Genomic DNA, 15933 nt, shown 5'->3' with positions numbered 1-15933 from the left:
CAATATTATAAAGTGTGTAATATCATCCACAGACATTGTAAATTGTTGGCAGCAGATAAGAAGTTGGAAAATTAGGTACAAAAAGATTGCAGGTTTGCTACAGATGAAATCATACACTTGCCAAAATAATAGTCCCTTTCTGTCTCCCTAAAATTGCTTCTCTGAATAATTCCTGGTTAAGATTTAAAGGTGTGTACAGGTGTGAGAATACAGATTGTAAAGCCTGTGAACATGTAGCCATTGGTACACATTTTTGTTCCATGGTTATAAATGAACAAATTGAGGAAAGGTTTAACTGCACTACCACAGTTGTAGTTTATTTAATTACTGGCACAAAATGTAAGTTGCAATATACAGGGTTAGCCACCAGGGATGTTCGTTGGAGAATTCGTGAACAAGTTAGAAGTCCAAAAAGAGGTGGCAATAAATTGAAATTGTTGGAGTAGCAAGAAATGTATTGGATTTTAAAACTTAGAACTAGAATACCAGAAGGGCTCAACTCAGAATTTTTGTATCAGATAGTTGCTATATCTGTTGTATATTATCCATTAATTCGTATATAGAATATGATTACATTTTAAATAATATTTTGTATTGATGGTTCATATGTAAATGTGCTTTTTAGTAATAATGATATATTTATGTATTTGGATATCTGTTTAAATTAAGTAAATGATAAAGCATGAATAAGGGGCTGTGACCCCAAAACATTGTTTTTCTATGGGAATAAACTGTCTATATTGAAATATTGAGTGCTGAGGACCATCTTTATCATTTACTATTCGTTTAGGGACCTGGCAGTGTCCTGAGGTTTTTCGTGCACTCCTCCATAATTGTGCTGTTCTCATTTTTTCTTTGTTTAAATTAAGTAGTGACATCATGAAATCTTATCACCAATGAGACACAAGGTAGGATTATATCAGAGTGATTTTATCAGTGTGTTTTTAGGGCTATGATTATGGCATTGAAGCTGAAACGTGTCAGCCTTGGATTTGTGTTCAGATATTTTGCAATCCAACACTTAATTCCATATTTGCAGTATACTGTGCATACTGTGACAGAAAGTCTGGTTTGGTGATAGAGGGAGTATATATTAGACCAAGTTTAATGCATTTCACTTCACCATTTTGCTATGAAACCCCAGGGAAGTTATTAGTGTTTTTTTAGTTGTGAATACCTTACAGCTGTTAAAGACTATTAAACTCAGGTGTGGCTCATGATTACTGCTCCTAGGGTTTAAAAGGGAAGCATTCTCTAGCTCAGTGTTTTTCAACCAGTGTGCCGTGAGAAATCCTCAGGTGTGCAACGGCAGACTGACAACAGTGTGACTTTGCTTGTTTTTTACTCCCAGTGCAGGGGTAGTTTGTAGGATTCATGGCATAACAGCACAATACATACAGTATGTGTGTGTATGTGTGTGTGTGTATATATATATATATATATATATATATATATATACTGTATTAGGCTACAATGTGTGATTTTTTTTTTAAATTTTGGGATGGTGGTGTGCCACAGGATTTTCTAATGTAAAAAAGTGTGCCACGGCAAAAAAAAGGTTAAAAATCACTGCTCTAGCTAAGTAGATTACAGCCAGACAGAAGGCCTGATATGATGTATTGTGAAAAAACATTATGTACTAAACATCTTGCTGGATTTCTGTTTGCTGTTTCATTCTGTAAAGGACATTTGTGTTGCTGCAGGCAGAGATTTGCTGTTTTAGAAGCTTGTGCAGAGAAGCTTGTCCTTTTGCCTTACCTGTGAACAAACTGTATGCTGCTGTTAAAGTCACCTTGCTATTTTGGAAGAAAATATAGTTTTGAAAACTTTAACTGGATTGTCCTCTATTGCATTTAAACCCTAGAAGACAGTGGTTGCCAAAGCTTCTTGTTACATACCACACTTTATGTCTGTGGTTTTTATAATTTGCAAGCAACATGGAGGAAGTTATTAAACCATTGATTCAGTTTACCACTGTGCAACAGGAGGCCAATAGAAAAACTGCTGAAAACAGTGCAGCTCTGCAGCAGTTGGTGTTGGCACAGGCGGAGAACGCTATGATTTTGTCAAAAACACAGAAAGAGAGTACTGAAGTGCTGGTGCAACAAATGGTTACAATTCAAGCAGAAACATTCAGGAAGATTTGTGAGGAACAGCAGAACGCCACATGCACCTTGCGGCAATAGATTCAAGCTATATCTAAGAGACTGAACTCTGATCCTGCTGGTGGCTGTCAAGGCTCTAAAGTTATACGAGCTAGTCACTATATTCAAAAAATGTCTGCAGCGGACGATGTTGAAGTGTATCTTCTTGCCTTTGAGAGAACAGCAGATGAGTGGGCGAGCATACTTGCACCTTTTTTTTTTAAGTGGAGAACCTCAAAAGGCTACTTTTGACCTAGAGCCGGAGCAAGCCAGTGACTATGACAAGCTGAAGGCTGAGATCCTGGCACGCCTAGGAGTGACTAATGCAGTACATGCTCAAAGATTCCACTCTTGTAGATATGCATCTGATAAAGCTGCAAGATCACAGATGTTTGACCTCATTCACCTTGCCATGAAATGGCTGCAACCAGAGGTTAACTCCACTAATAAGATTGTGGAGTTAATGGTGATGGATTGCTTTCAACAAGGATTACCTGTTTCCCTGCGTCGGTCAGGGTGACCCTCAAACTGCAGACCAACTGATTGCTTTAGTGGAAAGGTATATTGTGGCAGGAGAAGTTTTGCATCTACCTCCAGCAGATTTACCCTCCTCTCCTATTTGCCAGAACCCTACAAGAACTGTTTAGACTGTTCAAGGGAGAAGGGGGGGGTGAGAGACCAGCAGTTATATTTACAAGATACAAGGGACACTCCTCTGGGAGATAGAGGAACATTTAAATATAAATATACTATAGAATGGGGAGAGAAATAAACAATGGAAAATTCAATAATATTGATGTGGTGCAGACCCTGAAGGACACATTTTTTAACTTGTTTAGAAGGAAGAAAGGAAAAGGATACATTTTATATATCCTCTTAAAAAGACAGGGATTTTAGCATTCAATAAATATACACAATAATAACGGTATGACACCAAATGAGTTCAAACTATTAGTAATTTATTTTGGCTTGTGTCCACTTAAGTGCATAGATTCAGCAGACGACTCCCCCAACAGATGCATCCATTATAATATATTTATTAATCCATAAATATATTAATAGCACATATGTTATGTATAATACAATAAATTAAAAAAGCATGGCCAGCTTATAACCAATAGACATGGGTAGATATGCAAGTATTTAAACGCTAGATGCAACACCTCAACCAGAGGGTAGCCCTGTACTACAACATGAATCTGCTACCTTAGTAAATCAATGAGGATCCATGCAAATCCGTTGTTACATAAATAAGTCAAAGGCAACACCTCTCTCAGAGGATGACCCAGTTTTTGTTAACTGGAAAAGTGTCAACATGAGAAAATACCCGAGGATCTATGCCAGAATGTAAAATAGCATGTAGATAATAACATGACTTGTAACAAAAGCATATATCAGTAGTGCTTACTAGATGAACAACACCCAAACCAGAGGATAGCGCCACTCTTTAAAAGAAGGTCCAGGCTATCATGGTAATAAATAGGGATCTATGTTCGTCCTCCAGTAAGTACATACAAGTTTGAAAGCATACAGTATAACCACAATGCCTTAAACCATATAAGTATACATAGTATTCAAGTGCTAGATACACATAGACTCAAACGTGGTGCTGTTAGATTTGCCAGTTCAGTGGTAGTCAGTACGTATTATAGGATATGGTGTATCCACTTTTTGTAATTTATGTATACATCATCGTCTTAAAGTAACCTTGTATTGAGTAGCAACAAAGTTATTCCATGGAGAAGTTACTGTAAACATCCAGTTCCTCTTTCTGTCGAGCTTGGACCGGCTTTTCAGTTCACATGGATTACAAGCGTGCAGTTTGCTGGCGAATAAGTCTCTTCTTTGCTTTTTTGATTACCAGATTGGAGGACTCACTGGATGTTTACAGTAACGTATCCATGAAATAACTTTGTTGCTACTCAATAAAAGATTACTTTGAGACGATGAGGTATACATAAATTACAAAAAGTGGATACACCATATCCGATAATAAGTGCTGACTACCACTGAACTGACAAATCTAACAGCACCACGTTTGAGTCTATGTGTATCTAGCGCTTGAATATATTACAAGTGATAATACAGGGCCACACTCATTTTTGTCTAACTGTATTCATCCTGATAATAGTGATGTCTCTCACATGTGTTTGGTGACCGTAAATGTTAGAATGTGTAAAGCATTACTTGATTCAGGTAGTATGGTTACATTAGTGGCAACATTTATAGTACCTGATGTGACTATAGATCATATGCATAAAATGGGTATTCTTTGTGTTCATGGTGATAAACGTGAATATGCTACAGCTGATGTAAATTTCGAAACACAATGTGGTTCTTTAAAACATTGGGTAGGTGTAGTACCCAAATTAGCTCATGAGGTGGTGATAGGAAAAGATTTTCCTACATTTTTAGAATTATGGGCTTTATTAGTAAATTCAGCTAAGGAGTCCAAAGAGAATGAAACAATTTAGGATTTTTGTTTCCTTTTCCTGAAATTGATTTGGAAGAAATCAGTAAAAGTCAAACTTATTGTACTATGCCTTTATTGATAGGAGACCAGCCTATCTAGAATAATAAGCCAGGTGTTAGTACAGAAAGCAATGATGATTTAATAGATTTGGAGGTTAATTGTGGTCATTTTAAAAGTGCCCAATGGGAGGATCCCACTTTGACTGAAGCAGGAAATTATACCCGCGTTGTAAATTGTTATTTCACAGCCAGGAAATCCATTACCTTATCCTCACTTTGAAGTAAATTATACCCTGCTATACAGAGTAGACAAAAAGGGCACAGGTATTGTTAAACCGTTGTTGGTACCTCAAGTTTTTCTTAATACAATGTTAAATCTTGAATATAATCACATACTAGGGGGGCACCTGGGAATGGATAAGACTAAAGAAAGGATCCTAAGAAGGTTTTACTGGCCAGGTGTGTTTAAGGATGTTAATAATTATTGCTCTTCATGTCCCAAGTGCCAGCTAACTGCTCCCACTAAGTATTTTCTTAGTCCATTAGTGCCTTTACCAATCATTTATGTGCCATTCGAAAGAATTGCTATGGACTTGATAGGTCCCCTGGTGAAGTCAGCCAGAGGACACTAGTATATACTGGTTGTCCTGGATTATGCAACATGCTACCATGAGGCAGTATCTCTATGTAATAGTTCTGCAAAATTTATAGCAAAGGAACTTATGTTTAGTAAGTATACCCAAAGAAATTTTGACAGATCAAGGGACTCCTTTTATGTCTAAGGTTACAAAAGAATTGTGTAAACTGCTCCATATTAAGCATCTGAAAACTTCAGTATTTCACCCTCAAACAGCAATAAGACCCTAAAGAGTATGTTACGGAAGGCAATTGATGTGGATGGAAAAAAATGGGACCTTTTATTGCCTTATTTAATGTTTTCTATCAGGGAAGTTCCTCAGGCCTCCACAGGGTTTTGACCTTTTTGAACTTTTGTATGGTCGACATCCATGGGGTTAGTTGATATTGTTAAAGAGACATGGGAACAGGAAACTACACCCTATAGAAGTGTTATTGAGCATATATCTCAAATGCAGGATCGAATGGAGGCTGTCATTCCCATAGTTATGTAACATATGGGAAAAGCCCAAGAAGCACAAAAACACAGTTATAATCATAATTCTAGGGTTAGAGTGTTTCAGCCTGGTGACAGGGTACTAGTTTTAGTCTCTACAGTAGAAAATACATTTTTGGCTACTTGGCACGGCCCATATGAGATAATTGAAAAGGTGGGTGATGTAAACTATAAGGTGAGTCAGCCAGGGAGAAGAAAACATGAGCAGATATATCACATTAATTTATTGAAGCCCTGGAAGGATAGGGAGGTTTTGTGTGCGGTAAATACAACAGAGATACCTGTTACTGAGCCAGAGGTAAATATTTCTGAAACCTATCTGTGCATCAAAAGCAAGAGGTCAAGGACTTTATTAGAAGGAACAGAGAGTTTTTTTCCATGATGCCAGGGAGAACTAACATAATTAAACATGACTGTGATATACCTTTAAGGTATCTCCCTGCATGCACTTCACTCCTTTAAAAGGGAGCCTCCTACTTCCAGACCTTGCCTGATTATTGAGAATACAAGCAGCCTTTCGTTTGTAACCTTTTGCCACAACTTCAGGTCCATTACCAATTCCTAGAACCCTCAGGGGATCTCTATCAACTATCCACAGTTTGACCTTGTGGATCTACTTTTGTTCCAGAGTGATTAACTTTATGCCCTATTTACCTGTGCATAACCGCTACTGGAAAATCCATTTGCAGCTCTCCCTTTGCAGCGCCTGTCAGTTTCCATCACTGACCGCGATACCACAGCTACTCTCCAACTTCTGTTTCTGCTAACCGGAAGTGAGTCACACATTCACCGCAAGCCTTCAATACAGCACCGCTGCTCCTCCGTGAAGCCTCTCAGGTAAATCGTTCCTGTAACTTTCTATCTGCTTACAGCTTACTAGGATTTGTCCTCTTTCTCAGCTACCATTACTCCAAAGTTAATCCGGACTACCTGCTACTCCTCAGCTCTGTGTAAGTTACATTCCTGATTCCTGACTCAGCTGTGCATAAGTTTATTTATCAACCTGAGACAGACTGTGTGTTTGAGACTGTAAATATTTTATGGGTGAATGTGTGTGAAGGATTCTACTTTACTATCTGGAATACAACTGTGACATTTGATTACTATAGTGAATCCATCCAATAACCTTGTTCATTATACTTCTGATTAGAGGTAATTTGTGTTACCTTGTATCCACTCCTACTGGCAATTAATTGCTCACTGTTTCCTTTTCTGACCAAACTGAGTCTGTGTTTGCAGAAATTGTTAGACAAAAGAGCTACATTTAAACCTTTTCTGGTAACTGAGCACTGGATTCATTACAATGACATAGTTACAGAACCAGGGGAAAAAGTTTCCCTTAAACCCTATAGAGTTTGTGAAGCCCGTAGGGAGGCTATTTAATTTGGAGGTGGAAAAAATGTTAAAACTTGGGGTGATTAAAGAATCACACAGTGATTGGAAAAGTCCAATTGTGTTAGTTCCTAAACCGGATGGTACTTTACGATTTTGTAACGATTATCGTAAATTAAATTGTATTGAAAAATGTGATACCTACCCAATGCCTAGGGTTGATGAGTTAATAGAAAGACTAGGAAAAGCATGTTATTTAACAACAATTGATTTAACAAAAGGCTATTGGCAGGTACCCCTCACTGATCAGGCAAAGGAGAAAACTGCTTTTTTGCCTCCAGATGGGTTGTTTCAGTATACAGTTTTGCCTTTTGGGTTACATGATGCTCCTGCAACATTGCAGTGATGATGGATAGAATTCTAAAGCCCCATTTTCATTATGCTGCAGCTTACCTTGATGATGTAATCATTTATATTACAGATTGGGAGTCACATCTTCCAAAATGTTCAGGCAGTTCTTAACTCCATTTTCTCTGCTGGCTTAACTGTGAATCCTTCAAAATCTACCATTGGTTTAGAGGAAGCGAAGTACTTTGGATATACAATTGTGAGAGGATTAGTTAAGCCACAGACAACTAAAATAGAAGCCATACAAAACTGTCCCCAGCCCCTAACTAAGAAACAAGTTAGAGGTTTTTTTGGGTTTGACTGGATATTATAGAAGGTTTATTCAAGATTTTGCTACAATAGCTGCTCCTTTAACTGATCTAACAAAGGCAAAATCACCAGTGATGGTTAAATGGTCTACAGAAGCAGACAAGGCTTTTTAAGCATTTGAAAGATGCACTTTGTGCCTATTCAGTTTAGGTAACTCCAGATTTTTGTAAAGATTTTATAGTGCAGACTGATGCTTCTGATGTTGGTGTGGGGGCTGTTCTTTCTCAAGTGTATCAAGTGGAGGAGTATCCTGTATTATTTCTTAGTAGAAAATTAAACCATTAAGAGAAAAATTACTCTATTGTTGATAAAGAATGTTTAGCTATTAAGTGGGCTTTGGAGTCTCTTCGGTACTATTTGTTGGGGAGGAAATTCAGGTTGATTACAGATCATGCTCCTCTCAAATGGATGAGTCAGAATAAGGAGAGGAATGCAAGAGTGACTAGATGGTTTCTTAGTCTGCAGCCTTTTCATTTCATTGTTCAGCACAGAGCAGGTCTTTTGCAGGGCAATGCGGATGGTCTTTCAAGGGTACACTCTTTAATGTCTATGGTCGCTCACTCCACCAAGTGTGAGCTGGGGGGAGGAAGTGTGACAGAAAGTCTGGTTTTGTGATAGAGGGAGTATATATTAGACCAAGTTTAATACATTTCACTTCACCATTTTGCTAAGAAACCCCAGGGAAGTGATTAGTGTTTCTTAGTTGTGAATACCTTACAGCTGTTAAAGACAATTATACTCAGGTGTGGCTCATGATTACTGCTCCTAGGGTTTAAAAGGGAATCATTTCTCTAGCTAAGTAGATTACAGCCAGGCAGGAGGCCTGATCTGATGTGTTGTGAAAAATATTATGTACTAAACGTTTTGATGGATTTCCTGTTTTGGAAGCTTGTACAGAGAAGCTTGTCCTTTTGCCTTACCTGTGAACAAACTGTATGCTGCTGTTAAAGTCACCTTGCTATTTTGAAAGAAAATAAAGTTTTGAAAACGTTAACTGTATTGTCCTCTTTTGCATTTAAACCCTAGAATACAGTGGTTGCCAAAGCTTCTTGTTACAATACATACAATATTTACTGTGTGTGCAGATTTTGTGCTTAGTGGTCTGATGTTCATTTTTACGATGGATAAGTTCCTGAAATAAAGTCTGGAGTTTTTATTTTATATAGCAAAAGTTCTCTTTGTTTTTTCTTTTTTTCTACTTCTAATACCCAATCAAGAAATACTGATTACCTGTAGCACAGACTAATGTATCTCTTGACTAATCTAGAGCGTAATATTTAGTTTGGATAAGTGGTGGCATATATATGACTTTAAAGGTCACATTCCAGCCCTTGGTCTTATGGTTAGAAAATTTGAATTGCTGGAGAATGGTGTGAGCACTGCTAGGGAATGTGACATTATACCAGTGTCAGGGCTCAGTAATTCTTCTTATTGACCCATCTGGCCCTGTGTATATTTCCTACCTGCTGTCTGTGTCTCTGTATGTTCTCAGTAACATTATCCTGGCTCTGTCAATAAAAGTGTGTGACAGAACCAGTCCCTGTGTCAGCGCTGAATGAGTTGTTTGTGTTTCAGGTGCCTATAAAGTGTGGTGATGTTGCTGTGTATTTCTCTATGGAGGAGTGGGAGTATATAGAGGGACACAAGGAGCTTTACAAAGATGCCATGATGGAGAATCACCAAGTACTAAGGACTATGGAGATCCCAGGAAACAAGAGCTCAGGTAACGCTGTGTAGTAATAAATATCTCACTCAGGAAATGCACATGCACTACAGAAGTAACTGAAAGAGTGTAAATCTACAGTGAATCCATTATGTGTGATCTAATGAGCTCTCTGATTCTAAACAAGTTTTATACCCAACATAAATATTAACACTTTTTTGTACAGGTAAAATTAGAATACATTGTTGCATGATTAGCAAAGGAAACTAATTGTATTCTCTTTTAGAACTAACAGGTCACAGTGATAAACCTCTAGACACAGGAGCATATGCAGTACAGAATATTCAGCCATCGGATATCTCTGTAGGTGAGTGATCTATGGTATAAGCTTCACAGTTAGAAAACTCAGATTCTGAAATGAACCTCAATACAGACAGATGGCAATAATACAATTGGTTTGGTTCATAAACATACCTTGTCTTCCTTTCTGTCTCATCTTCTGCTTCATGCAAATACCATGCACACACTTACCCTCTCTTCTCTCTCACCCTCTGTTTCATGTGAATAGTACATACACATGCCCTCTCTTCTCTTCACTCTCACCCTTTGCTTCATGTGAATAGTACACACACATGCCCTCTCTTCACTCTCACCCTCTGATTTATGTAAATAGTACACACACATGCCCTCTTTTCTCTTCACTCTCACCCTCTGATTTATGTAAATAGAACACACACATGCCCTCTCTCACCCTCTGATTTATGTAAATAGAACACACATGCCATCTCTTCCTTTCTCTCTCACCATATGCTTCATATAAATGGCACAAACACACCCTCTGTCGCCTTCTCTCTCACCCTCTGCTTTTAGTGAAATAACACATGCGCGTGCCCTCTCTTCCCTTTTTTTTCACTCTCTGCTTAATCTAAAGGACACACACATGCCTTCCCTTCTCTCTCACCCTCTGCTTCATGTAAATGGTACACACACTTGTGCCCTCCCTATTCCTTCTGCTCACCCTCTAGTTCATCAAATTGTATTCTGAAAACTCTGATTTGTTGTGAATAAGTTATTTTTGCCTTTAATAAATATATGACTTAATATAGGGATAAATTGGCAACTGGTACTTTGCAATATAATTATTCTTTTGAATCTATGACTGTAGTGGAACATTATCTAATCTACAGATTATTATATGTACGTTGAAGCTCTGAAATTAACTGAATCTATCTCGCCCCCGCTACCAGAGCGGGAGCGAGCTACATTCAGTTCAATGGCGCGATTGGGAGTGCTGTGATTAGACAGCGCGCCCGTGAAGTGCTTTTGAAAACCAAGACCTGATCAGAAGAGCCTGGAGAGAAGACAAGGTAAGTGCAACTTTGAGAGCTAAAATATCTCAAAGCTTTTGATTTTGAAAGCTGCCATTAAGATTGTTATATAATTCCGCACTATGTGCAGAATTATATCACATTATTTTTTAAGTTTACTGTCCCTTTTTTTTATTTTAATTTTTATTGAGGACAAAGAGTATACATCATACAAAAGAAAAGATAAGCAAATCATAAAATATTCATATCATACTTGATCAAAAATGTTTACAATTGGTTATAGTCCTCATTTTCTTTTTCCTTTTCAACAAATTAATAGGTCACTCTTGGACCGAGTAATATATTCTTATCAATGAGTTGTCAAACATCTTAATACAAGGTTTAAGGCTTAAATACAGCATTGTAGAAGCAAACATTAAACTAACAATTGTATAAGAGGAAACACATTGGATAATACTATTTAAAACTAACAATCTGCATTACGTGTTAATGAAATATCTATACTAATCTTTCTAGATTACAGGTTATATTTTAGTCATTTTGGGATCAGTCCTTTATCCCCAGGACTTTGGTTGAAGAAATGAACGGACTTCTATTTTAACTTAAGACTCTCGAGGCAAATATGCTCCATCACATATTGGATGCAAAGGGGATTGTATATTATTTACCTCTAGAGTTTCTCTGAAGATGGCCTCATTTCGTATTTTACCATACAGGTTATGGGTATGTTCCGCAGATTGGATAGCCTGTCTTGCCTCTGTCAAAGTTGCTGATGCAGTTGAAGGGTCTCTGTCTTGCAAAAACTGTCTTCTGGGGGTCTACCACCAACCCCTTTAAAGATGTGGTATGTGACAGAGATCCTCTCTTCTTTAAAGGACCGTTCTGTGTTGCAGGAAGGTCGTGTATTGATGTCTTTGGTGTTGGAGAATCTGTGTCTGCTATGGCCTCTCTTGGTGGGTTGTTTGATGACTCAAGCAATTTTGAACTGCATAGCTGTCTGTGCTCCATAGGTAAAGTGATCTTGGTGTGTCTAGGCCCCTTTTGCCGATTTATCTGGAACAGGAGAAATTCTCTCTGTTGTTTCATGTGGTGTTCTTTTCTTTGCAGTCTCAATTGTGCAGCGGGTCATTAAATAATCTATCGGAGCACGATCCATTAAATGCTGTAATAATGCTTCTAGCTTTAGCCAATGGCGACGCCACATGGTCCTGCTGCTATTATTATGTCTATTGTGTTTTGCTGAAAAAGTGTTTGTTGTCCTCTTTCTTTAATCAGCCCTCTTCGTGTATTGTCCAAGTTGTTGTTGTTGCTCACAGTGGTAGATCAGTGTGCTCAGTTGAGGCAAAATGCCTCGGCCTTCTGAGGGGGGTATGGTTGCCTGCTGTGTCCTGCCAGGCCCTTAACGTCTGATGCCAAGCTCCAGATTCACTAATACAGCCCAATGCAAGATATGTTTGGCACGGCTATATGCTATGATATTGCAGTGGATATATTCGACTATTCTGCTGTAATTGAACTCCTTTAACTGACGGATTATGGAGATTCGCCTGGAGTCTAGGAATATGCAACTGTTTCAGGTCACAGTTTAGACACGCCCCCCCTAGTTTACTGTCCCTTTAATACTGGCATAGTTGTGAAAACAGAAGATCGGAGTGTAACTTGTCAGCTGGAATCTCCAATGCAGGAAACGTGTTACAGCGGCAGTGCAGATAGGTGCAAGTGTGTGACATGTCTTCTGTTTGAGGTGTTGCCTGGGTTTTGTAGTGTGAAAGTACTGTACATTATATCACTGGTCAGGGTGTCACCTCAATCATACACTGAGTGTCACAGTGCAATATAGCCTTATACTAACCAACTGTTGTCACATTTCTAGTGTTCAGTTATATCAGCCCATATCATATAATAATACCAAGCAGGAAGGCCCTATACAGCTGCTGACATTTATAGGGGAACACACACTACTCGTTAGAGAAAAAGTTTTTTTTTTTTTTTTCTGTTTATTGAAACAAATATAAAATGGAGTATCCTCAGACAGAGTACAAACACACAGGGCAAGTCTTACGTGTTTTGCACAACCTAGTGGTGCTTAATCATAGACTAGTTAGGTATAGCAGAGGAAGCCCATTTATACTCAAGGCACAAATTGATTAACCCCTGCCAACCCACAATTTGGGAAGCAGGTTGTATTTTTCAGAATTAAGTTGCACTGACCAGTAGTTTGACAGTGTTCCGTATACCCCTCTTGCCTGCCTGCTGACATTTATATCTACCACAGTATAATCATTACTATTGTCATATGATCAGCTGCGAATACACTTTGTAGGAGCATAAAATAAATCCCACAGCACTATGTTATTTTAAATTTGCCCATCTTTATGTCCTGTCTGTATATTGTGAGTTAAAGTAAAGTTACCACAGCATTAAATACAGCATCAACCAAGCAGATGCAGAAAGCAAAATACACATGTGCAAAATGGCAATATTAGTGATAATCGCCCAGATGAGAAGTGGCAGCAATGATTACCATAGAAATTGAATAAAGTGTGCAATAGTGTACCCAGTCGAATTGCATATTCTAATCAGCTGTTCACATTTAGTAAGAAAGACAATGGACCTCTCTGTAATATTGTATATGTTTGTATAAAGTAATCAGGATTTGACTCTATGGGTGTGTATGTGTAGAAGCTTATGTAGTGTGTCTGTGCATGTTTACAGGGGTTGTTGGAATACTGGTGCTGTATTGTTCCTATTTCAGGTATAGGTGCGGTTGAAATACTAGTGCTGTATTGTCCCCATGTCAGGTATAAGGCCTGTTGGATTACTAGTGCTCTATTGTCCCTATGTCAGGTGTAGGAACTGTTGGAATACTAGTGCTGTATTGTCCCAATGTCAGGTAAAGGGGTTGTTGGAATTTTTGTTCTGTATTGTCCCCATATCAAGTATAGTGGCTGTTGGAATACTATTGCTGTATTATCCTCATTATGAAGTAGCCAGATGAGGGTAGTGTAGTGTAATATTTTCTAATATTATATAATTTTCTGGTATTCAAAATAAAAGTTAATTCCATAATTTAACATACATGTATTTAAAGGGACAGTTTACTCAAAAAAATTATCCCCTTTAATTTGTTCCCAATGATCAACTTTACCTGCTAGAGTGTATAAAATTGTTTACAAGTATTTCCATTACCCTTATATTGGCATTTGAAATAGTTGATTTAGACTTTGGTATCCCCACCCATCCTGAAAGTTTTTGGCCTCAAGACCAAGCTGTGTAAACACAGCCAGTAGAAAAAATTAAACTCCCAGTGGGTTATAGAAGATATAAGGTAATAAAATGTTAATTTTCTATTGTTCTTTCCAAGTATCGGTGATTGGTTTATGGACAGATATAAGATAAAGAATCAGGTATATGAACACAATGTGATAAAGTAATGAGATCTGATTATACCTTCAAGCTCAACCCATTTTATTAGGTTGTGGCTTCAAAACACAAAATCAGCTAATTCATATACACAAATAAACCTTAAAAAAGCAAATCTCATACATTTTATACTCTGCAGCTGGTAAAATAAAAGTAATTGGATACACATCAAGGGAAAAACAATTTTATAGTATACTGTCCCTTTAATGATTATTTGTGCAATAAAAATTGAACATGTTTAATATTAGCTAATTTTAGCTTAAATGGATACTAAACCCAAATGTTTACTTTCATGATTCAGATAGAGTATGTACTTTTTGCAACTTTCTAATTTGCTCCTATTATCAATTTTTCTTCATTCTCTTGCTATCTTTAGTTGAAAAAGCAGGAATGTAAGCTTAAGAGCCGGACCATTTTTGGTTCAGCACCTAAGTAGCGGTAGCTGATTGGTGGGTAAATGTAGCCACCAATCAGCAAGTGCTACCCAGGTGCTTAACCAAAAATGGGCCTGCTCCTAACCTTGCATTTCTGCTTTTTCAAATAAAGATAGCAAGAGAACAAAGACAATTTGATAATAGGATAAAATTAGAAAGTTTATTAAAATTGCATGCTCTATCTGAATGATGAAAGAAAATATGTGGGTTTAGTATCCCTTTAAAGGACCAATAAATACAGTAGGATTAAATAATTAACAAGTGCATTAACCAGTAGATTTATTTTTTCTGACAAATGTATTCTTTCCCTATTTGCCTGCTCCCTGTATTATGTGACAGCAATCAACCAATCACAGACTAAAAATACGTATACCCTATGAACTTGTGTGCATGCTCAGTAGGAGTCGGAAAGTGTGTACATAAAAAGATTGTGCAAAATTTGTTAAAAGAAGTAAATTGGAAAATCTCTTAAAATTGCATACTCTATTTGAATCATGAAATTTTAGCCTTGTGGTCAGTAAAATCATCCGGGGGTGCACCCGCTAAAAAGGTCTGGGGAGAACATTGAGTGATGTTGGAATACTACTACTGTATTTTCCCCATGTCAGTCAAGGGGCTGGTTGGAATATTAGTGCTGGATTGTCCCTATGTCAGGTATAGGGTCTGTTGAAATGCTAGTGCAGTATTGTCCCCATGTCAGGTATAGGGGCTGTTGAAATATTAGTGCAGTATTGTCCTCATGCCTGGTATAGGGGTTGTTGGAATACTAGTGCAGTATTGTCTTCATGTCAGGTATAGGGGTTGTTGGAATACTAGTGCAATATTCTCCTTATATCAGGTATTAGGGCAGTTTAGAATAATAGTGCTGGTTTGTCCCCATGTCAGGTATAGGGGCTGTTAAAATACTAGTGCTGGTTTGTTCCCAAGTCAGGTATAGGGGCTGTTAAAATACTAGTGCTGGTTTGTTCCCAAGTCAGGTATAGGGGCTGTTGGAATAATAGTGCTGTATTGGACTAATGTCACGTATTGGGGCTGTTTGAACACTAGTACTATATTACCCCCATATCACCTATAGGGTCTGTTTTAATACTAGTGATATACTGTCCCCATTAAGTATAGGGTCTGTTTAAGTACTAGTGCTGGATTCTCCATATGTCAGGTGTAGGGGCTGTTGGTTTAATAGTTCTGTATTGTTCCCATGTCAGGAATAATGGCTGTTTTAATACAAGTGCTGTATTGTCTCCATATCAGGTATAGGGGCTGTTGAAATAAAAGCGCTGTATTGTCT

The 15933-nt window shown here is 37.8% G+C and overlaps 1 protein-coding gene across 4 annotated transcripts in view; it reads left to right on the top strand.

Moving 5' to 3' along the window:
• LOC128657112 (gastrula zinc finger protein XlCGF26.1-like) overlaps window positions 1-15933 on the top strand; it is a 100872-nt gene that overhangs the window by 8839 nt on the left and 76100 nt on the right. For all 4 annotated transcript variants that reach the window (XM_053711360.1, XM_053711359.1, XM_053711358.1 and 1 more), the window contains 2 exons: window positions 9373-9520; window positions 9747-9827. In XM_053711360.1, coding sequence (XP_053567335.1) covers window positions 9373-9520; window positions 9747-9827 — 229 coding nt within the window. The remainder of the gene's footprint in view (window positions 1-9372; window positions 9521-9746; window positions 9828-15933) is intronic.

This window comes from Bombina bombina, chromosome 4, assembly GCF_027579735.1.
Source record: "Bombina bombina isolate aBomBom1 chromosome 4, aBomBom1.pri, whole genome shotgun sequence".
Lineage (NCBI taxonomy): Eukaryota > Metazoa > Chordata > Amphibia > Anura > Bombinatoridae > Bombina > Bombina bombina.
The sequence above is the reverse complement of the archived record's forward strand: the minus strand, read 5'-3'. Positions and strand labels throughout refer to the sequence as shown.